The sequence below is a fragment of the Orcinus orca genome, chromosome 5, assembly GCF_937001465.1.
Source record: "Orcinus orca chromosome 5, mOrcOrc1.1, whole genome shotgun sequence".
Taxonomy (NCBI): Eukaryota; Metazoa; Chordata; class Mammalia; order Artiodactyla; family Delphinidae; genus Orcinus; species Orcinus orca.
Genome location: NC_064563.1, coordinates 62,984,541 through 63,000,381, shown reverse-complemented (window position 1 = coordinate 63,000,381; position 15,841 = coordinate 62,984,541). Strand labels below are relative to the sequence as shown.

Sequence of the window (15,841 nt, the reverse complement as noted above, 5' to 3'; positions counted from 1 at the left end):
TAATTTTTAAGTGTACAGTTCAGTGGTACTAAGTATATTCATATTGTTGTGCAGTCAACACAAGAGCCATCCCCAGAACTTTTTTTATCTTTCAAAACTGAAACTGTACCCATTAAACAATAACTCCCCATTTCTCCCTCTCCAAAACTCCTGGCAACCACCAACCTACTTTGTTTTTGTGAATCTGACTACTCTAGGTACCTCATATAAGTAGGATCATGCAGTATTTTTCCTTTAAAAAAATGTGACACTTTATGGGTATACTTTGTTCACCTCTTTTACCACTAAGACTTAAAATGAGAAAGTGTGCCAAGCCGCTTTCAGGTGAGAAACATACATTCTTTTTATTTAATATCTAGTTTGAAACCGCTTCTAGCTAACCTTATTTCTCTTCTCAGTAAAGTTTATACCTGCTTAACTTTTCGTTCATTTTTGTTGGAGAGTTTTCATCTAAGCTTTGGTTGGTTACTACACTGCCATCATGCTTTTGTAGCCTATGTGCTATATTTGGAAGGCCTTGAGGATTTGGTCTTTTATTTTAAATCAGGTGCAAGAAATAAATGCTTGGTGCTGCATGTAGGCCCCACGGCAAATTGGTATTGTTGTGAGTTAACTATTTCCTGCCCTGAAAACAGACATTCTCCCCCATGATACTTTTAACCAATCTATTCCATTTTTCATAGGCTGCTCAAGAAAAAGAAGAACTTCAAAGGGAAGGTGACAGTTTGGATGCTAAGATCAACAAAGCTGAAAAAGAAATCTATGCTCTAGGAAACACCTTGCAAGTGCTGAACAGCTGCAACAACAATTACAAACAATCTTTTAAGAAAGTGACTCCATCTAGTATGTGGGAATTATTAAAACTTTAAAAATATACATGCAATGAAAGCTGTAGAATTATTTACCTTAAAAAGAGGAACACTATGAGACAAGGAAAACAAAAGTGTATCATGTTTGATTCAGCTGGAAAAACTAATCCCCCTCCTTTAAAATAAGTGCTAAGGTGTTATTTCCATTATTACTTCTAGTGATATGGCATATCACTTCTCTAGGGAATTAATTTCAAATCTGAAGAGAACAGCATATTGGCTGCTCTATGCTGACAAAATAAAAATAGTTATTTCATGTCCTGTTTTTCAACAACTAGACATAAGGAATTTAACCTTTCATAAAAAAAAGTTAAAAGTTTAACTTATGTAAGACTTTAAGCTTGCTTTCTACACAGCATGTTAAAAATTTAGAGCAAAAATTCTTTAAATTCTAGGTGCTGAGTATGAGGTAAAAATTCAACTAGAAGAACAAAAGAGAGCTGTTGATGAAAAACACAGATACAAACAAAGACAAATCAGAGAACTACAGGAAGATATCCAGGTAAATTCTACAGGCTTTAGTAATAAGACCTTAGTAAAAGTTAACTATCATTATTCTTTCTTGTTATCTTGTACAAAGACAATTTTTTAGAGAATTAGATAGTGAGAGATGTCTCATTTAAATGAGAAAAAAAATAAGTGATCAAAGTATTAACTAAATTAGTTAAAATCCCAGTGCTAAAGTGTAGGTTAGACTCCTGACAATTACTTGTTGATTAGCTGATGAATCAGAGCTAGCTAATTATGATCTATCCACTAACCTTTTATTTAATGAACTTTATTTCACTTAAATCCTTTAATATCACCTTAAAGATTGTTCCTTAAAAGTCTGAAAGATAAGAAAACGTGCTTGGTAATAAGCAGGCTCTATAAACATTTAGATTTTTTTTTTGACTAATAAAGTTGAAGGAACAGGTGATATGAATTAGGAATCTTTGAAAATTGTATGCTTTCAACATTGTTTGAATTGTTTATTTTTCTCCCAAATACCATAAAAATACTTTCCAGTGTAATTATATATAAAACTTAATCCATAAAGCCATTTTACTTATTATCTACCAACAGAATGTACATTGTACACAAAAATAAATGAATCGAAATTAAATGAATACTTGGCAAGTTATAAAAGTTATTTCTGATCCTAACCAATAAGTATGTTAATACCTTTATTTTCTGCAGAGCATGGAAAATACTTTAGCAGTTATAGAACATTTAACAAATAATGTCAAAGAAAAAATATCAGAGAAGCAAGCTTACACACTTCAACTAAGGAAAGAAACTGAGGAGCAGAAGCCAAAATTAGAGAGAGTAACTAAACAGGTATTGATAACTTTTAAAAACTGACCTGTCATATTTATATTTTTTTGGAGTTCCAAATGGTAACCCCAAATCCTCCTTCACCCATTAAAAAATATTAAGTTCTAGAAAACAGGTTTAAATAATAACTGACTACTGTTGACCAACAGTGTGCAAAACTCATCAAGGAAATCCGTCTTTTGAAAGACACGAAAGATGAAACACTAGAAGAACAAGACATCAAACTTCGTGAAGTGAAACAGCTTCACAAGATCATTGATGAAATGTTAGTTGATATCACAGAAGAAAATGCTGAGATTGGTATTATCCTTCAAACATACTTTCAACAGGTAATAAGAGTATCTTCTAGTTAAATATATTTCTTAAACATTTCACAAAAAAATTTATGGTATTCATCATAAAGTGAAGTCTAATGAAAAATATTCTAAAATGCAGTGGTACTGACTGCTATTGACTATCCTTCCAGAGTGGTTTAGCACTACCTACGGCTAGTACTAAAGGGAGTCGTCACAGTTCTAGATCTCCTTCCCAGACTTCACTGGTATCAGCAAGGTAAGTGGAAGGAGAAAACACCGTCTCCTTACTTACTTACCTACAACTCTCACAGCTTCCATCCTAAGTGAACTCAGCTACTTCCACATGCTACAGCTATGGCATGTGTCAGTGTCACATATACAGAAAACAGCCAGCAGGGCAGGACTCTTTCCTTCTGACTTCTGGTGTTATTTTCATTTTGGCATAAGTGCTTTGTGACTAGCAGCTATCTCAGTAGGATAAAGCAGGGTGAGATTTTGGAGGGTACATTTAGCATGGTCATCCCTGAGTATGGGGAGAATTTATTAAACCATAAAAGGGCAACTTGGTTGTACAGACTTATTATTAAAATCCATTGTAAAATCTTCAGGAGTCAGAATTTTATTTATGCTGCTTAATTTTGCTAAAAAGGAAATTATTCTTTACTCCTGCAGTTTAGTTTTATACAGAATTCTATCATCAAGTAGACATTTTGTCAACACAGCAGCCATATTACTTTTCATTACTCTGCGAAGAGATGTCATGAAAGGATTTCCTAAGACAGTGCTTAAGTAAAACAAAACAAAAACACTTTCTATGTAAACACAGTGAGCAGCCACTTGAACATCCCAGTACTTTCATAAAAATATATATTTAAAAATCTTAGTATTTACAGTTGTATGGATAGTTACCACCACTTTATCCTGTCAATAGGCCCTTCACTTTCTTTTTGGTTTAAATTATATAACCTATCATATTAATTACTCTTGCCAGCACCCAACTTCCCATGCCTGTTTTTGTTACCTTTTGTTTAATGATTTTTGCAAACTTTTAATACCTAATGATTTTATCTCTAAATTGGTTATAGTTGAAAACATTTTTCATGTATCAATAGAAATATATTTGTTGAACTATTTTTCTACTGGTTTGAAACTTTATCAGCTTTTCCTTTCTAAACTAATTTCTTGATATTACTAATGGTGATGCTTTTAAAATTATTAGCACTATTAATAGTATATCTTTTTTGATCTCTTTAATTACTTGTGGGATTATGGCATCTTTTGCCATTAATGAGGGGGTCTCTACTAAAATAAAAATTTTGAATTAAGTTACAGTAATTCTGGTTTTATTCTAGGTCATCTAAGAGTACAAGTACTTCTGCTTCTCAGACTTCAATTAAAGTATTAGAGCTGAACTTCCCAGCCTCTTCACTAACTGGCAGCACTTCTAGACCACCTAGTGCTAGCAGTGGCTCCAGTAATGGTAAAAGCAAAAAGAGCAGCAAATAAACATTTTAATCTCTCTTTTGAACAAATTGTAAACACAAAACCAAAAATCTCATAATTTAAAAATAGTATATCCCACTCTATGCTTTTGGGTGCCTTATACTGATATACAGGCCTACTGAAATAGTGTTAGAAATACAATATGACCAGACAAAAGTTTTATCCAGTGGAAAATATAAAAACTGTTAAAAAAAAAGTCAAGCTATTTGGGTCCAAATAAGCCAAAAAAATGTTTAATTTTCTTAGCTTTTTGCCTACTATTTTTTTTCACATAGAAGGAAAGCAGTAAGAACAGATTCTTAACAAGGATATGTGTTATACAAGCATAGGGTTATGATATTTTCCACTGTTATTTTGTTTGTTATATCTCTTTTACCCTGGAAGATCCTGAATTTAGGTTTTATTAAAAGAAACATACTTCCCAGACTTTGGGGGAAGAAAACTGTTAGCGTCTTCCTTTAGTATAATTAAAAAATTTTTAGTCAAAAAATGGCATTACCTCTCCCCTCCCCCCACCAAGAAAACAACTGATAGGAAAGAGAACCACTGTATCAATAAAAGTGCAGCTTAAATTTCTAGGAAGTAGTCCATTCTGATCTTGAAAGAAGTCAAACACATTAAAGATTTTGCTCTCAAGATACAACCAAGAATGTGTTTTCAAGATTTCCTTGATTTAATAAACAATTTAAAGAAAGCTAAGCATAATTAGATTTGCAATAGGAATTCCATAAATTTGCAGTGAAGGTAGACTACCAGATTAAGAATGTTATTTCAGTCAATACTTTATCATAACATGTGCCCAACAGTTTGAACTCCTGAAGTATGACTATGATGTTATAAAACTGGTTTTCAAATAAATTTATCAGGATCTATGAACCTAAATGAGTATTGTCTCCTTCAAACCTTGGAAAAAAATATTTGTTATACAGACAATTGTCATTGTTTAGAACTGTCACTTGCAATTCCTTCTGAAAGGCAGTAGTGGTTTCTCCTGATCACTAGAATATTTTATTATCATTTTTAGTAATAGCCAGCAAAAGGCATAGCCAAGTCCAATGAATAAGATGGGTAAAAAGCTGAATATTGTTTCATAAAACACTGTTCTGCTAAGTGAGATTTATAAGATCTAAAAACTGATTGATCTTATGGTCACTTCAAATGTTCAGAGTTCTCATTCTCTGCCCTTTTTTACTTTGTAAATTACTTGGAAGTTGAAATATTAAACACTGTATTCTATGAAGGCAGGAATTGTATCTTACTAGTTCTCTGACCTTGGGAAAGTTACTTTATGCTTTTTTCCTCATTTGTAATATAAAGACAGTAAGAGTTATCTATATCAAAAGTTTATTGAAATAATCAGATAATATATACAAAGTGCACAGGGCCTGATACATCGGAATTGCACAGTAACTTCTACCTATTATTGAGTCACCAACCAAAGCCTAGCACAGTATTTGTGGAATGGTTAGGTTCTCAAGCCAGCATGCAAGTCTACATTTAACTCTTAAATAAAGTAATAGTTCCAAGTTCAGTGTAATAATGTTAAATGGTGAAACAAGGGATCAACCCTATTATCTCCAAATCTAGAGTTATCCTAACATTCACCTGCTGTGTTAGAAAGTCATCTACTTATGCAAACCAAGATACTGCCTGGGTACGTACAAACTATAGACATATAATGTTCAGGGAAAAAAAGTGCTGAAGATACCACTAGGGATTCTTCACAAGTAAATCTCCAATAATATATTTTTTTTCTGTGATGGGTTTCCTGAATATATCCTTATAAATTGTCTTATATAATCTGCTTAATATATCCCAGGAAAGAAGCTTTGGGGAAGATGGAATTTCTAAATTCAGGCAGGCTGTTGTATAAGATACTAACCTAATTTTTTGTAACTGAATGTAACATTAAGCCATAAAAACGCTTTGGAAAATGACAATGCTGGTTGATAGTGATGCTCAAAGAGATTTTATTAAATAAAGTGTGTGTAAAATCCTGAAGCTGTGCTAGCAATTCCTAAAGGTCAAGGCGTAGTATGTCAAAAGAGTTTCCACTCTAAAAACACCACTATGTAGGATTACATAAGGATGATACCAGAACTATTAATACACAGAAAGAACTAGGGACTCTTTTCAGATAAATTTCTTGGTGCAAAGACTAATGCCCAAGTGACTGACTGATTTCTACTGCCATTACCTATTGTTTTTGACCAGAGTTTCTTTTTCTGTTCCATTGCAAAACAAATTTTAGCTTTTTCATTAGGCTCCCATCACTGAAGTCTGAAGGTCACAAATAGTACACATCCAGTTATACTAACTTTTGGTATTTTACTGTTGGCAGAAACTCCAAGACAGAACAAGGACTGTCTTCTTCCTCTATCATTCTCTGTCACTTAGACCTTTGTAGATGGATACTCACTACCCTCCAACCCACCCATCCAGTGTCATCATGAGTTGGAAAGATTCTAAAGCCCATTATAAACACCTATGACTTCTATTTATATCTATCTCTATCCCTATTTATACTGTTTTCAATAATTCGGGGAGGATCCTTATGATCCAAGTCCATTCCTTCTTCAGCTCTAGTTGCTGAAATTTATTCTAAGCCCAGGCTCTGTCAGCCTAGTCATTTATTCAGACTCTAAGAAAGGAGGTATCAGAGGAGAGGTGTTAAGGAAGAAAAGCAGAAATGCAGGCCAGCTCTAGGCTATTCAGAAACAGGCCCAGTGCCTTCCCAACTGGACATTTGCAATACTAGGACGGTTTCCTAACTTCCTTTCCCATAGTGGAAGACCAGATTTATAGTGTGTTTCACTTGCCACTGCTGTTTTTGCTAAAAGAACTCTTTCCTACTCTGATCTATTTTTGCCTGGAATGTAGTCTCTTAAGGTCTTGCCAATATTTAAAGAAATTTCTTAGTGCTATATTGCTAGCAAGAAGGGGGGAGAAAAAGAGAAGTAAGTAAAATGGGCCCCTAGTCAACTTTCATGGCTTTATTCCTAAGGTACCTGTTAAACAGCTGATACATAAACCATTTTAATTAAATCAGGGTTTAGAGGTCAATTAGACAAGACAGATAATCTACCATTTTAAGATAAAAGTTATGCAAAAAAAACTTAATATTTAAAAATGAATATAAAATGGTACTTATGAAACATTCAAATATATTTGTTTCAAAAGTCAAGAGCTTTTAATTTAACAGAGGAGAGAATGAAATAAGTTTTCATAAAAACGATCCAAGTGTTCACTGCACAAATTTAATATTCTCTCAAACAGCAGGATAAGGTGGACCCAAGAAATTCTCACACACCAGAATACAATGAAGAAACAATACTTTGAGAGTGTTATCTTCAGGTGAAGAAGTTTAAATCATCAGAGTAAGAAATAACTGTACATAAACATACACAAGAAAAGCCTGAAAAAAATCAAGCTATGAAAAGGGGACCTACAACTGAAACAAATACTTTGAGGATCGCTATAAAAAGCACTTGATTTCTGTAGTCTCTACAAATAAAATAACTGCAGGAGCAGATATTTCTGCACTGGACTGTTATTACTAAAAGACCAAAACCTTTTATTAAAAGCCTTTAGGGTTAATGGTGCTGATCCCCTTGGCATATTAATTTTTTGGCTTATTTCCTTTTTCTTTCTCAAATGCAGCTATCTGATTAAATATATTGAGTAAATTTTGAGGTAAATTTTTTTTAACTCCACTTTCTGAATGCTCTTTGCTACTCAGTCCCTCTTCTGGAACCTCTGTTTTAATATCCTCCTCATAATTACCCTCTCTTTCATATTCTCCTTGATTTTTATTTAATTGATATCTTTGCTCATGTCTACTGAAATCACGTGATCCAGAATAAGTGTATTTTTTATATTTTTCAACTGACTTCCAAGAGTAGTCTGAGCTTGCTGGTGAAGTGGAATATCTCATGGAACCTGGCTCCCACCTTCTATAATGTTCTTTTCTTCCTTCTGTATCTTTCTCAAATCTTCTATAACCATAAATTTTTATCTTGTCCTCTGAATTCCTATAGAAGGAATCTGAGGAATCTCTTCTACTGGAAAAATGTCTTTCTGATTTATGTGGCTTTTCTGTTTTGCTACTACCTGTCTGAGTTTTATAGCTATTATAAAAATCTCTTGGATCTTCAGACCTACCTCCAAAATCATCCGGAATTTCAACTGAAGATGAAGAAAGAGGGCATCTATCTTTTTCTTTTACCTGTTTCTTTTGATATGGTAACCTATCCTGCTTTTCCAGTAGTTTTTCCACTTCTTGTTTTTGGTTAAGAAAAGATGCTGAAGTATTGGCTGGAACTGGGAAGCACTCATCTTTCTTATTCTGATCTACCTGATTTGAGGATGCCTTAGCTGAATGCCTTTTGGAACTTCGAGAAGACTCTGAGCGATTCCTCTTATGTTTCTTATGCCTTTTGTGACCAGAAGAGGAAGAGGATGAAGAAGAAGAAACTGATTCATCAGCAGAAGAAACACTTGAAGAGGAAGAAGTTGATTTTCTTCTTTTTTTCTTTAGCCTAAAAAAATGTAGTTAACTCATCAGATATGTTGAGTATAAAAGTGTTTAATTATCCATAAAGATTTTAGTTCTATTTTATTCTAAAGATTTTCATAAAAGTTGTGGCTTAGATAAGGAATTATAATAATAATCCTAGCTACCACAAGATCCAATTTTACCATGTCATGACTTTTGGAAAAAAATACTTGTGTAGACAGTTGTCACTGTAAGCAAATCCATCATTTCTGAAAGACACAGTGACATTTCCCATATTACCTTAAAAATTTAAGACCATATGAATACATAAAGGAGAGAATTGAGGTTTTATATTTGGCTACCTCTAGTTAATAGTTTTTCCACCTCAGTACTATTAACATTTTTGGCCAAATAATTCTTTGCTGGGAGGGTAGGGTGGTGGTGGGGGAATCCTACATCATTTGTAGAAAGTTTAGCAGCATCCCTGACCTCTATCCTCTAGATGCCAACAGTACTCTACCAGTTATGACAACCAAAAATGTCCTCTGGGGGACAAAACCGCTCCCAGTTGAAAATTACTGCTCTAGTTCTAAAAAATTTCTCCCTAAAATACAGATAATTAAAATGACTTACATATTTTAATTCTAAGATTAAATTTTTCTTTTTTTTTTGCAGAATTCTAGCCTTCCATTCCACTTTGCTTTATCTCTTTTATAGAAAAATTTATGGTATACATACTTGCTAAGAATCATTGATTACAACTTGAAACACTTTTATGTTTTACTTACTTTACCTCCCATATGGCACTTTGGTTCAACTCAGTACTTGCTTTAAGTTTAAGAATACTGAATATCATAGTTTACCTTTTCTCCTCTTTTAAAAGCTTACGTAACTTTTCTGCACTTGTTTCTATTTTCCTTGTTTTCTGCTTTTCTTCCTTTTCAGCTTGTTTTTCTCTTAATTCCAAAGATTTCTTTTACAACCCAGATATCGGAAAAAACCACACGTTAAAAATAGCAGAACATATAAAACCCAGTTTTCAAAAGACCAACCCCCCAACCAGAAACCAAATGTGGTATACCCAAATCACCATATATCCAGCATTAAACAAATATTTTTAACATATAAAAATTAATCACACAGGTGTTTGGCATTAATCATTGGAACAGCCAGAACAGTATTGAGGACCAATTGCAGTTGGTATTCCATGAAAAAAGGGGAAGCCATTGCATCGAAACCCATGACCCAGAGTGCAAGAAAGGGAAAAAATAAAATACATGAAAAATTATTAAAAAACATTAAAAATTTAAACAGGACACAAATTTTATAAATAAAATTCAAATAAAGAAATTCCATTAAGATGAATTGAGGGGGAAATCACCATGTTCAAATACAAACCATTTAAAAAATAGCACAGCCCAGTTGGATGCATGATTATATAAGAAATCATTTTCCAGTTTGAGGATGGGGATGAGCAGCACCAGATGTCACAGACACAGCAGCAATGGTCCAATTCAGAAGAAAATGCATGAGAAAACATCATCATCAGTATTACAGGAAAAGACAGTTTAAAATATTTCTCAAAAAGGTTTTTTAAAATTGGCTCAATTACAGTAACAATACTGAATTCTGTAACCACCAGGAAAGCTCACTACAAGGACAGTTCTCAAATCCACATACCAAATTTAGGCAATGGGAATCTTCTCACAGGGCTATTTTTACTTTTGAGTATTAAAAAAACTATGAAGCAATGTCAAACCCAATTAAGAAAAGATATTATCTAAAAAACTTTTCATAATGCCTTAATTAAATGATCTAGAATAGTTTTCCCTAGAAAAAAGTTAAGTTTTGGCATTAATTTCAAATCTCATTAAATTTCTAAGAGGAAATAAAGAATCACCTGCATATATTTATGAAGCTTCTGCAAAGCATCCTCTGCATCTTTAAAAGTTTCATCCAAAGCCAAAGCTTTCTTATAGTAACTTTCAGCATTTAAAAACTTTTCTTCTTCTTCTAACCTAAATCAGAAAGGAAAATTTAGCTTTTTTTGGGTAAAAATTAGAAGTCCTCAAATATGCATATAGGGCAGAGGCGTATATGAGAGAATTTATTAGGGGAAAAACCACGTTCAGCAAATTATTTTCTTTTTTTAAATAAATTAATTTATTTATTTTACTTTTGACTGTGTTGGGTCTTCATTGCTGTGTCGGGCTTTCTCTAGTTGCGGTGAGCAGGGGCTACTCTTTGTTGCAGTGCACGGGCTTCTCATCGTGGTGGCTTTGTTGCAGAGCACGGGCTCTAGGCTCGCAGGCTCTAGAGTGCAGGCTCAGTAGTTGTGGCGCACGGGCTTAGTTGCTCCGCGGCATGTGGAATCTTCCTGGACCAGGGCTTGAACCCATGTCCCCTGCATTGGCAGGTGGATTCTTAATCACCGAGCCACCAGGGAAGCCCAGCAAATTATTTTCAAATGGAACAATACTTAAATATTGTGCTTTTACAGCTATTTTTTTTTGGTAAAAAGACAATATAAAACCACATAAAACAAATTAGAAAAACTGAACTCAAAGATACAGAGAACAGATTGGTGGTTGCCAGACGTGGGGGTGGGGGGGTGGGGGCAAAGTAGGTGAAAGTGGTTTATCTTATAAACTTCCAGTTATAAGATAAAGTCCTGGGGATGTAATGTACATCATGGTGATTATAGTTAATACTATATTGTATATTTGAAAGTTGCAAGGAGAGTACATCTTAAAGTTCTCATCACAAGAAAAAAAAATTTAACTATGTATGATGATGGAAGTTAACCAGACTTACTGTGGTCAATACTTCATGATATTTACATATATCTAATCACATTAATGCACATAACCTGAAACTAATATAAAATTATATGTTAATTATATCTTAATTAAACAAACAAAAATACGAATAGGAATCTATTACTGATAACTAAAGCCATACTGTAGGTCAAGCATTGGCATTTTAGTATAATACGTGAAAACACATGATCAACTGATATCCTCTGTAAATTTATTATGATCTTGAGCTTTAGTACAGAATTATATAGGCCGGCTTTTCCTAGTAATTTATGAAGAATTTTCCTTTCTACAGAAAAATTTTCCCAGAAAATTCACTGCTAAAGTTGGAAATACCAAGGCATACGTGTATATCACAACCAGCCTGTAGACAGGATAATTATTAGATGATGTTCACAAGTCTATGTTGTGAAAAATGAGAATTAGAAAGTTTAGATACACAGCAGTGAAAGGGTTTTGAAAAATATTTTCAGGTTTTGGAAAGTAGGAAAAAGTAATTACTATAAAACAAATTTAAAAACCAGTGGGTTCAATGGAATCACTCGTGTCAGACTGGATGAGGGGAGTAAGGGACCAAAGACGATCAACATTTTTGGCCTGGATGATGGAATAGATGGTGTTGTCATTCACTGAGCTAAAAATCACCAATATGTGAAAAATGAGACAACCACATTTAAGTAGGTATTAGCTTATGTACCTAGTGAGAAAGTAAAAAGCTGATCCAAACACTTGGATCCAACTAGAAGTTCGTTATCAGTTAAAAACAAATATTACAAAATTTCATTTATATGGAGTTCTGGAATGATCATACAAACTGGAATGATCAGGCAAATTCATGAAACAGAAAAGAGATGATTCTATTTAAAAAATTAACAGCAAAAAAAATGCTATTAATCATAAACTGGTCTTTAATTATTAAAGCAGACTGTTAGCAAATTATTTAAAGTATTATGTTTCTTCAAAATATTTTATAAATTAGACTAGTCTATTAGTCATTAAATATTTATGATAAATCTACTATGCCAAGTATTATGCCAGTATCTCAGGACAGTAAGATAGGTTATAGGGTTTGTTCTTAATGTTTTGCTCTTCGTTTAATCTAAGTTTTGTGGATTTCACTGGATAAAGTAGAGCAATAAGCTGAATACAATAGTGAAATCTAATTCACAATTAACTATAGAGTTCTCAACTTATATTTCTGGCATTATAATTACTAAAATGATGAAATGAATTAGAAATTTCTGTCTATTAAACAAAAACTTCTAGTGTATGTCCAGGAAAAGAATATTTACCTAATTTCTTGTATCTTTACATTTATATTTCTGTGTAATGAAAATATTCAGAAAAGTGAAGTCAAGACACTAAAATATCTCCAATCTTAAAGAACCTAAGTAATAAGGAAAAAAAGAACTAGAAAATGTATAGAGGACTATATTTAAAAAACATTTTCAACCAAAATTGAAACTAAGAGTGTCTGAACTGAGTTAGAGATTTCCTATTGCTATTTCCTTATGTTAAGTTCAAGATTTTATAGTAGCTGGTTGAATATTAGATCTCTGCTGTTTAACAAAATCTGACACTTACTGCCCTCCTCTTTCTACAAGGGTCTGGCAGAGGTATTTTCTTGCATTCCTGTGAGTTGGACAGTTTTCCAATGCAAGCTCAAAATCTTCTATTGCTTTGTTCAGACTTCCTTTTGTTGCATATCTATAGATATGAGACAAAATTAGAGGAATTTATTTTGTGAGCTATTCATAAATCTTATACACATTTACCTTGTAAATATTCCTTAAAACCCATTATCCACTTACAATGCTCCACGAGCTACCAAAGCTTCCACATTTTGTTTATCTATTTCCAGAGCCTTATTGTATTCATTCATAGCATCCACATGGCGTCCAACCTTAAAATAATCAACTCCAATCTTCACACTAAAAAGGTGTTTGTAAAGCATACATAACAAATATTTCACAGAATATCCAAACAAAATGTCAGCACGAATAAAATTTTAAAGCAAATCAAATTTGGTTAATAGTCTTTGATATTCTCAATATAACTAAGAAGTATTGTCTTTGGATAATTTCATAACAAATACTTATGAAATCCAGATATCGATATACTAATTCCTTTTTAAAAAAGTTAAAAATATTGGCTAAAACTTAAATCTTTAAAGTTTACAACATAACACCATTTACACCTTTAAAAAAGCTAATGTCAAAAAGGTATCATTTAAATTCATTTATAAACAAATTTGGTCTTAAAGATGACATAAGCATGCTTGCCTTAACCTAACCTTTTAGACTAATGTAAGTGTTGAAAGACAGTCTTCATACCATTTTAAAGCCCAAGATGCAGACTGCTTCTTTCTTAATGCAGAAGCAAAATCGTCTTCAGAGAAATTTTTGCTATTAAAGAAAATAAAAGTCAAACTGTAAATACTTTTTAGGGTAACTATATCTCTCCACCTGACAGATAAAAACTGAATCCCAAGCAAGAAATTTGTATTTTATTTACAAAGCAAAATTCTTGAACTCTCAGGAATGACTATTATTGTTAAATATTATTTTTTTCTGCATCTTTTTCTGCATCTATCTGGTCACATGGCACACATCAATCACTGATAAAAGACTCCATTCCAAAAAGAGGGGATCACCTAGTTCATTCAAACATTGGCAGCAAGCTTAGGATAATTGAGTATTTTCTTCAGTTATGCAGCTTTTGACTTCAGCACCACTGACCTCACCACTTAATATAATAATACTGATTTACTATACCTTTGCAGGCCTCGCATTAAAGATGGTGGATTAGATTCATCTATTCCTAGTTTTCCTAAAAGGAATTCAACTACTCCTGGATTAACAAATCCCAAAGAACTCTGCATGATATTCTCATAGGATTCTGAAGAATTGCTATTTAGTTCAACGCTTCTCCTTAAAAAAAAAAAAAAAAAAAAGTCACAACAAAAATATAAAAATGATTAACATGATTAGCATGTCCCATTTTAATTAAGGAAATAACATTATCACATGGGATTTAAATACTCAAACCATTTTTGTACATGAAGGTGTGGCAATAATGACTTGGTTCCTTTTGCCAAGTTTGAAGAAATTTAAGGGTTATAAAAATAAAATTAGCATATTTTGAAATAAGAGAAACTACAATTCTACTTTGTTAGAAGTTGGGCAAAATTTGCTATTTTTTAGCAAAGAAATTGTTTTCCAATTAACTTGTTGAGACAATGTGGATAAATTACCTGTAGTACAAAGGAAGTTCTTCGGAACTAATTACACCTAATTTAATACCAGATAGGTGTGGTGGAAGAGATGAGCTATATAGAGATACAGCAAGCTTTTCATGATATCTGTCAATATCCTTGATTCCAGCTTAAAAAATAAGAAAATTGAGTTGATTAACAAGGCAATGCAAACTAACATAAATATGACAACTGTTACTTTTTTATTAATATGATGAAACTGATTACCTCGAACAATGTCACCAGTTTGGTAATATGATAAAGGATCCCCATGGTTACTGAGAGAAGGCACGTCTCTTAGTGGACATAGAGCCTGCAATGAGAAGTATTGTAAAACACCAGACATTCTATTCTTTGGTGAGAAGTGTCTTCTTTTATTCTAGCTGTTCAGTATAAACAGCTAATAGCTGACAGGAACATTAAGAAAACAACTAGCACCCTAGAGTCTAAATTTAAATAAGGACTTTAATAATTTCTGTGCCTAAACATAATAAAACAAGTTTTCTGGTTCAGGTCAAAAACTAAAATCTCATGAAATTTGCAATTAGTTTTAGAAACCACATATAAGTATGGATGATGAAACAAAAAATTATTTTGTGCTTGTTAAATATAAAACTAAAAGCTTGTCCAGAAAGTAGACCGGCTTCATTGCCCAATCGGGTCTGTCCTAAGCTCTTGGCTGTACATCCTCCGAAAAAAAGTTTTAACCAAGGATTCCCTCATTCCCCTGTCTGTAGGTGGAGGGCGCAGAAACTTAAAAAGGGACAGCCGCGGCAGATACACAAGTCCAAGGAATTTTAGCTAAAGAATCCGCGCCTCTGAGTTCCAAAGAAAATGAAATGTGAATTCTTCAAAGTTTAGGTCTGTTATCCAGTTTGTGATACCTTCTGCTTTGCTTCCCTTTCTACCTGCCTTAACACACAGTAAATATCTAACCTTTTAAATTAAAGTGACATACTATTTCAAATTTAGGTCTATTCACCTTGGGCAAAGCATTTTTTTTTTTTTTTTTTGCGGTACGCAGGCCTCTCACTGTTGTGGCCTCTCCCGTTGCGGAGCACAGGCTCCGGACGCGCAGGCGGGCCCAGCCGCTCCGCGGCATGTGGGATCTTCCCGGACCGGGGCACGAACCCGTGTCCCCCGCATCGGCAGGCGTACTATCAACCACTGAGCCACCAGGGAAGCCCAGGGCAAAGCATCTTATAATGTACAAACCACTTAATTTAATTATTGTAAATGCATATTGAATAAATAAGAATTTGTTTCTAAATTATCCACATACAAGTATCTAA

The 15,841-nt window shown here is 33.3% G+C and overlaps 2 protein-coding genes across 4 annotated transcripts in view; one reads left to right on the top strand and one right to left on the bottom strand.

Moving 5' to 3' along the window:
* CCDC39 (coiled-coil domain containing 39) overlaps positions 1–4,035 on the top strand; it is a 46,228-nt gene extending 42,193 nt beyond the window's left edge. The window contains exons 15-20 of the mRNA XM_004278393.3: positions 684–843; positions 1,265–1,371; positions 2,049–2,189; positions 2,336–2,515; positions 2,653–2,738; positions 3,835–4,035. Of these exons, the coding sequence (XP_004278441.1) occupies positions 684–843; positions 1,265–1,371; positions 2,049–2,189; positions 2,336–2,515; positions 2,653–2,738; positions 3,835–3,988 (828 nt within the window). The 3' untranslated portion in view covers positions 3,989–4,035. The remainder of the gene's footprint in view (positions 1–683; positions 844–1,264; positions 1,372–2,048; positions 2,190–2,335; positions 2,516–2,652; positions 2,739–3,834) is intronic.
* The window catches only part of TTC14 (tetratricopeptide repeat domain 14), a 33,890-nt gene that overhangs the window by 16,466 nt on the left and 1,583 nt on the right, over positions 1–15,841 (bottom strand). For 2 of the 3 annotated variants that reach the window (XM_049710648.1, XM_049710649.1), the window contains 9 exons: positions 14,778–14,862; positions 14,550–14,679; positions 14,071–14,226; positions 13,630–13,701; positions 13,108–13,227; positions 12,881–13,003; positions 10,381–10,498; positions 9,344–9,453; positions 7,133–8,523 (listed from right to left, as the gene is read on the bottom strand). In XM_049710648.1, the coding sequence (XP_049566605.1) occupies positions 7,605–8,523; positions 9,344–9,453; positions 10,381–10,498; positions 12,881–13,003; positions 13,108–13,227; positions 13,630–13,701; positions 14,071–14,226; positions 14,550–14,679; positions 14,778–14,862 (1,833 nt within the window). In that variant the 3' untranslated portion in view covers positions 7,133–7,604. Of the gene's footprint in view, positions 1–7,132; positions 8,524–9,343; positions 9,454–10,380; positions 10,499–12,880; positions 13,004–13,107; positions 13,228–13,629; positions 13,702–14,070; positions 14,227–14,549; positions 14,680–14,777; positions 14,863–15,841 lie in introns of those variants that run through there. The other variant, XM_049710650.1, reaches the window with a different exon arrangement.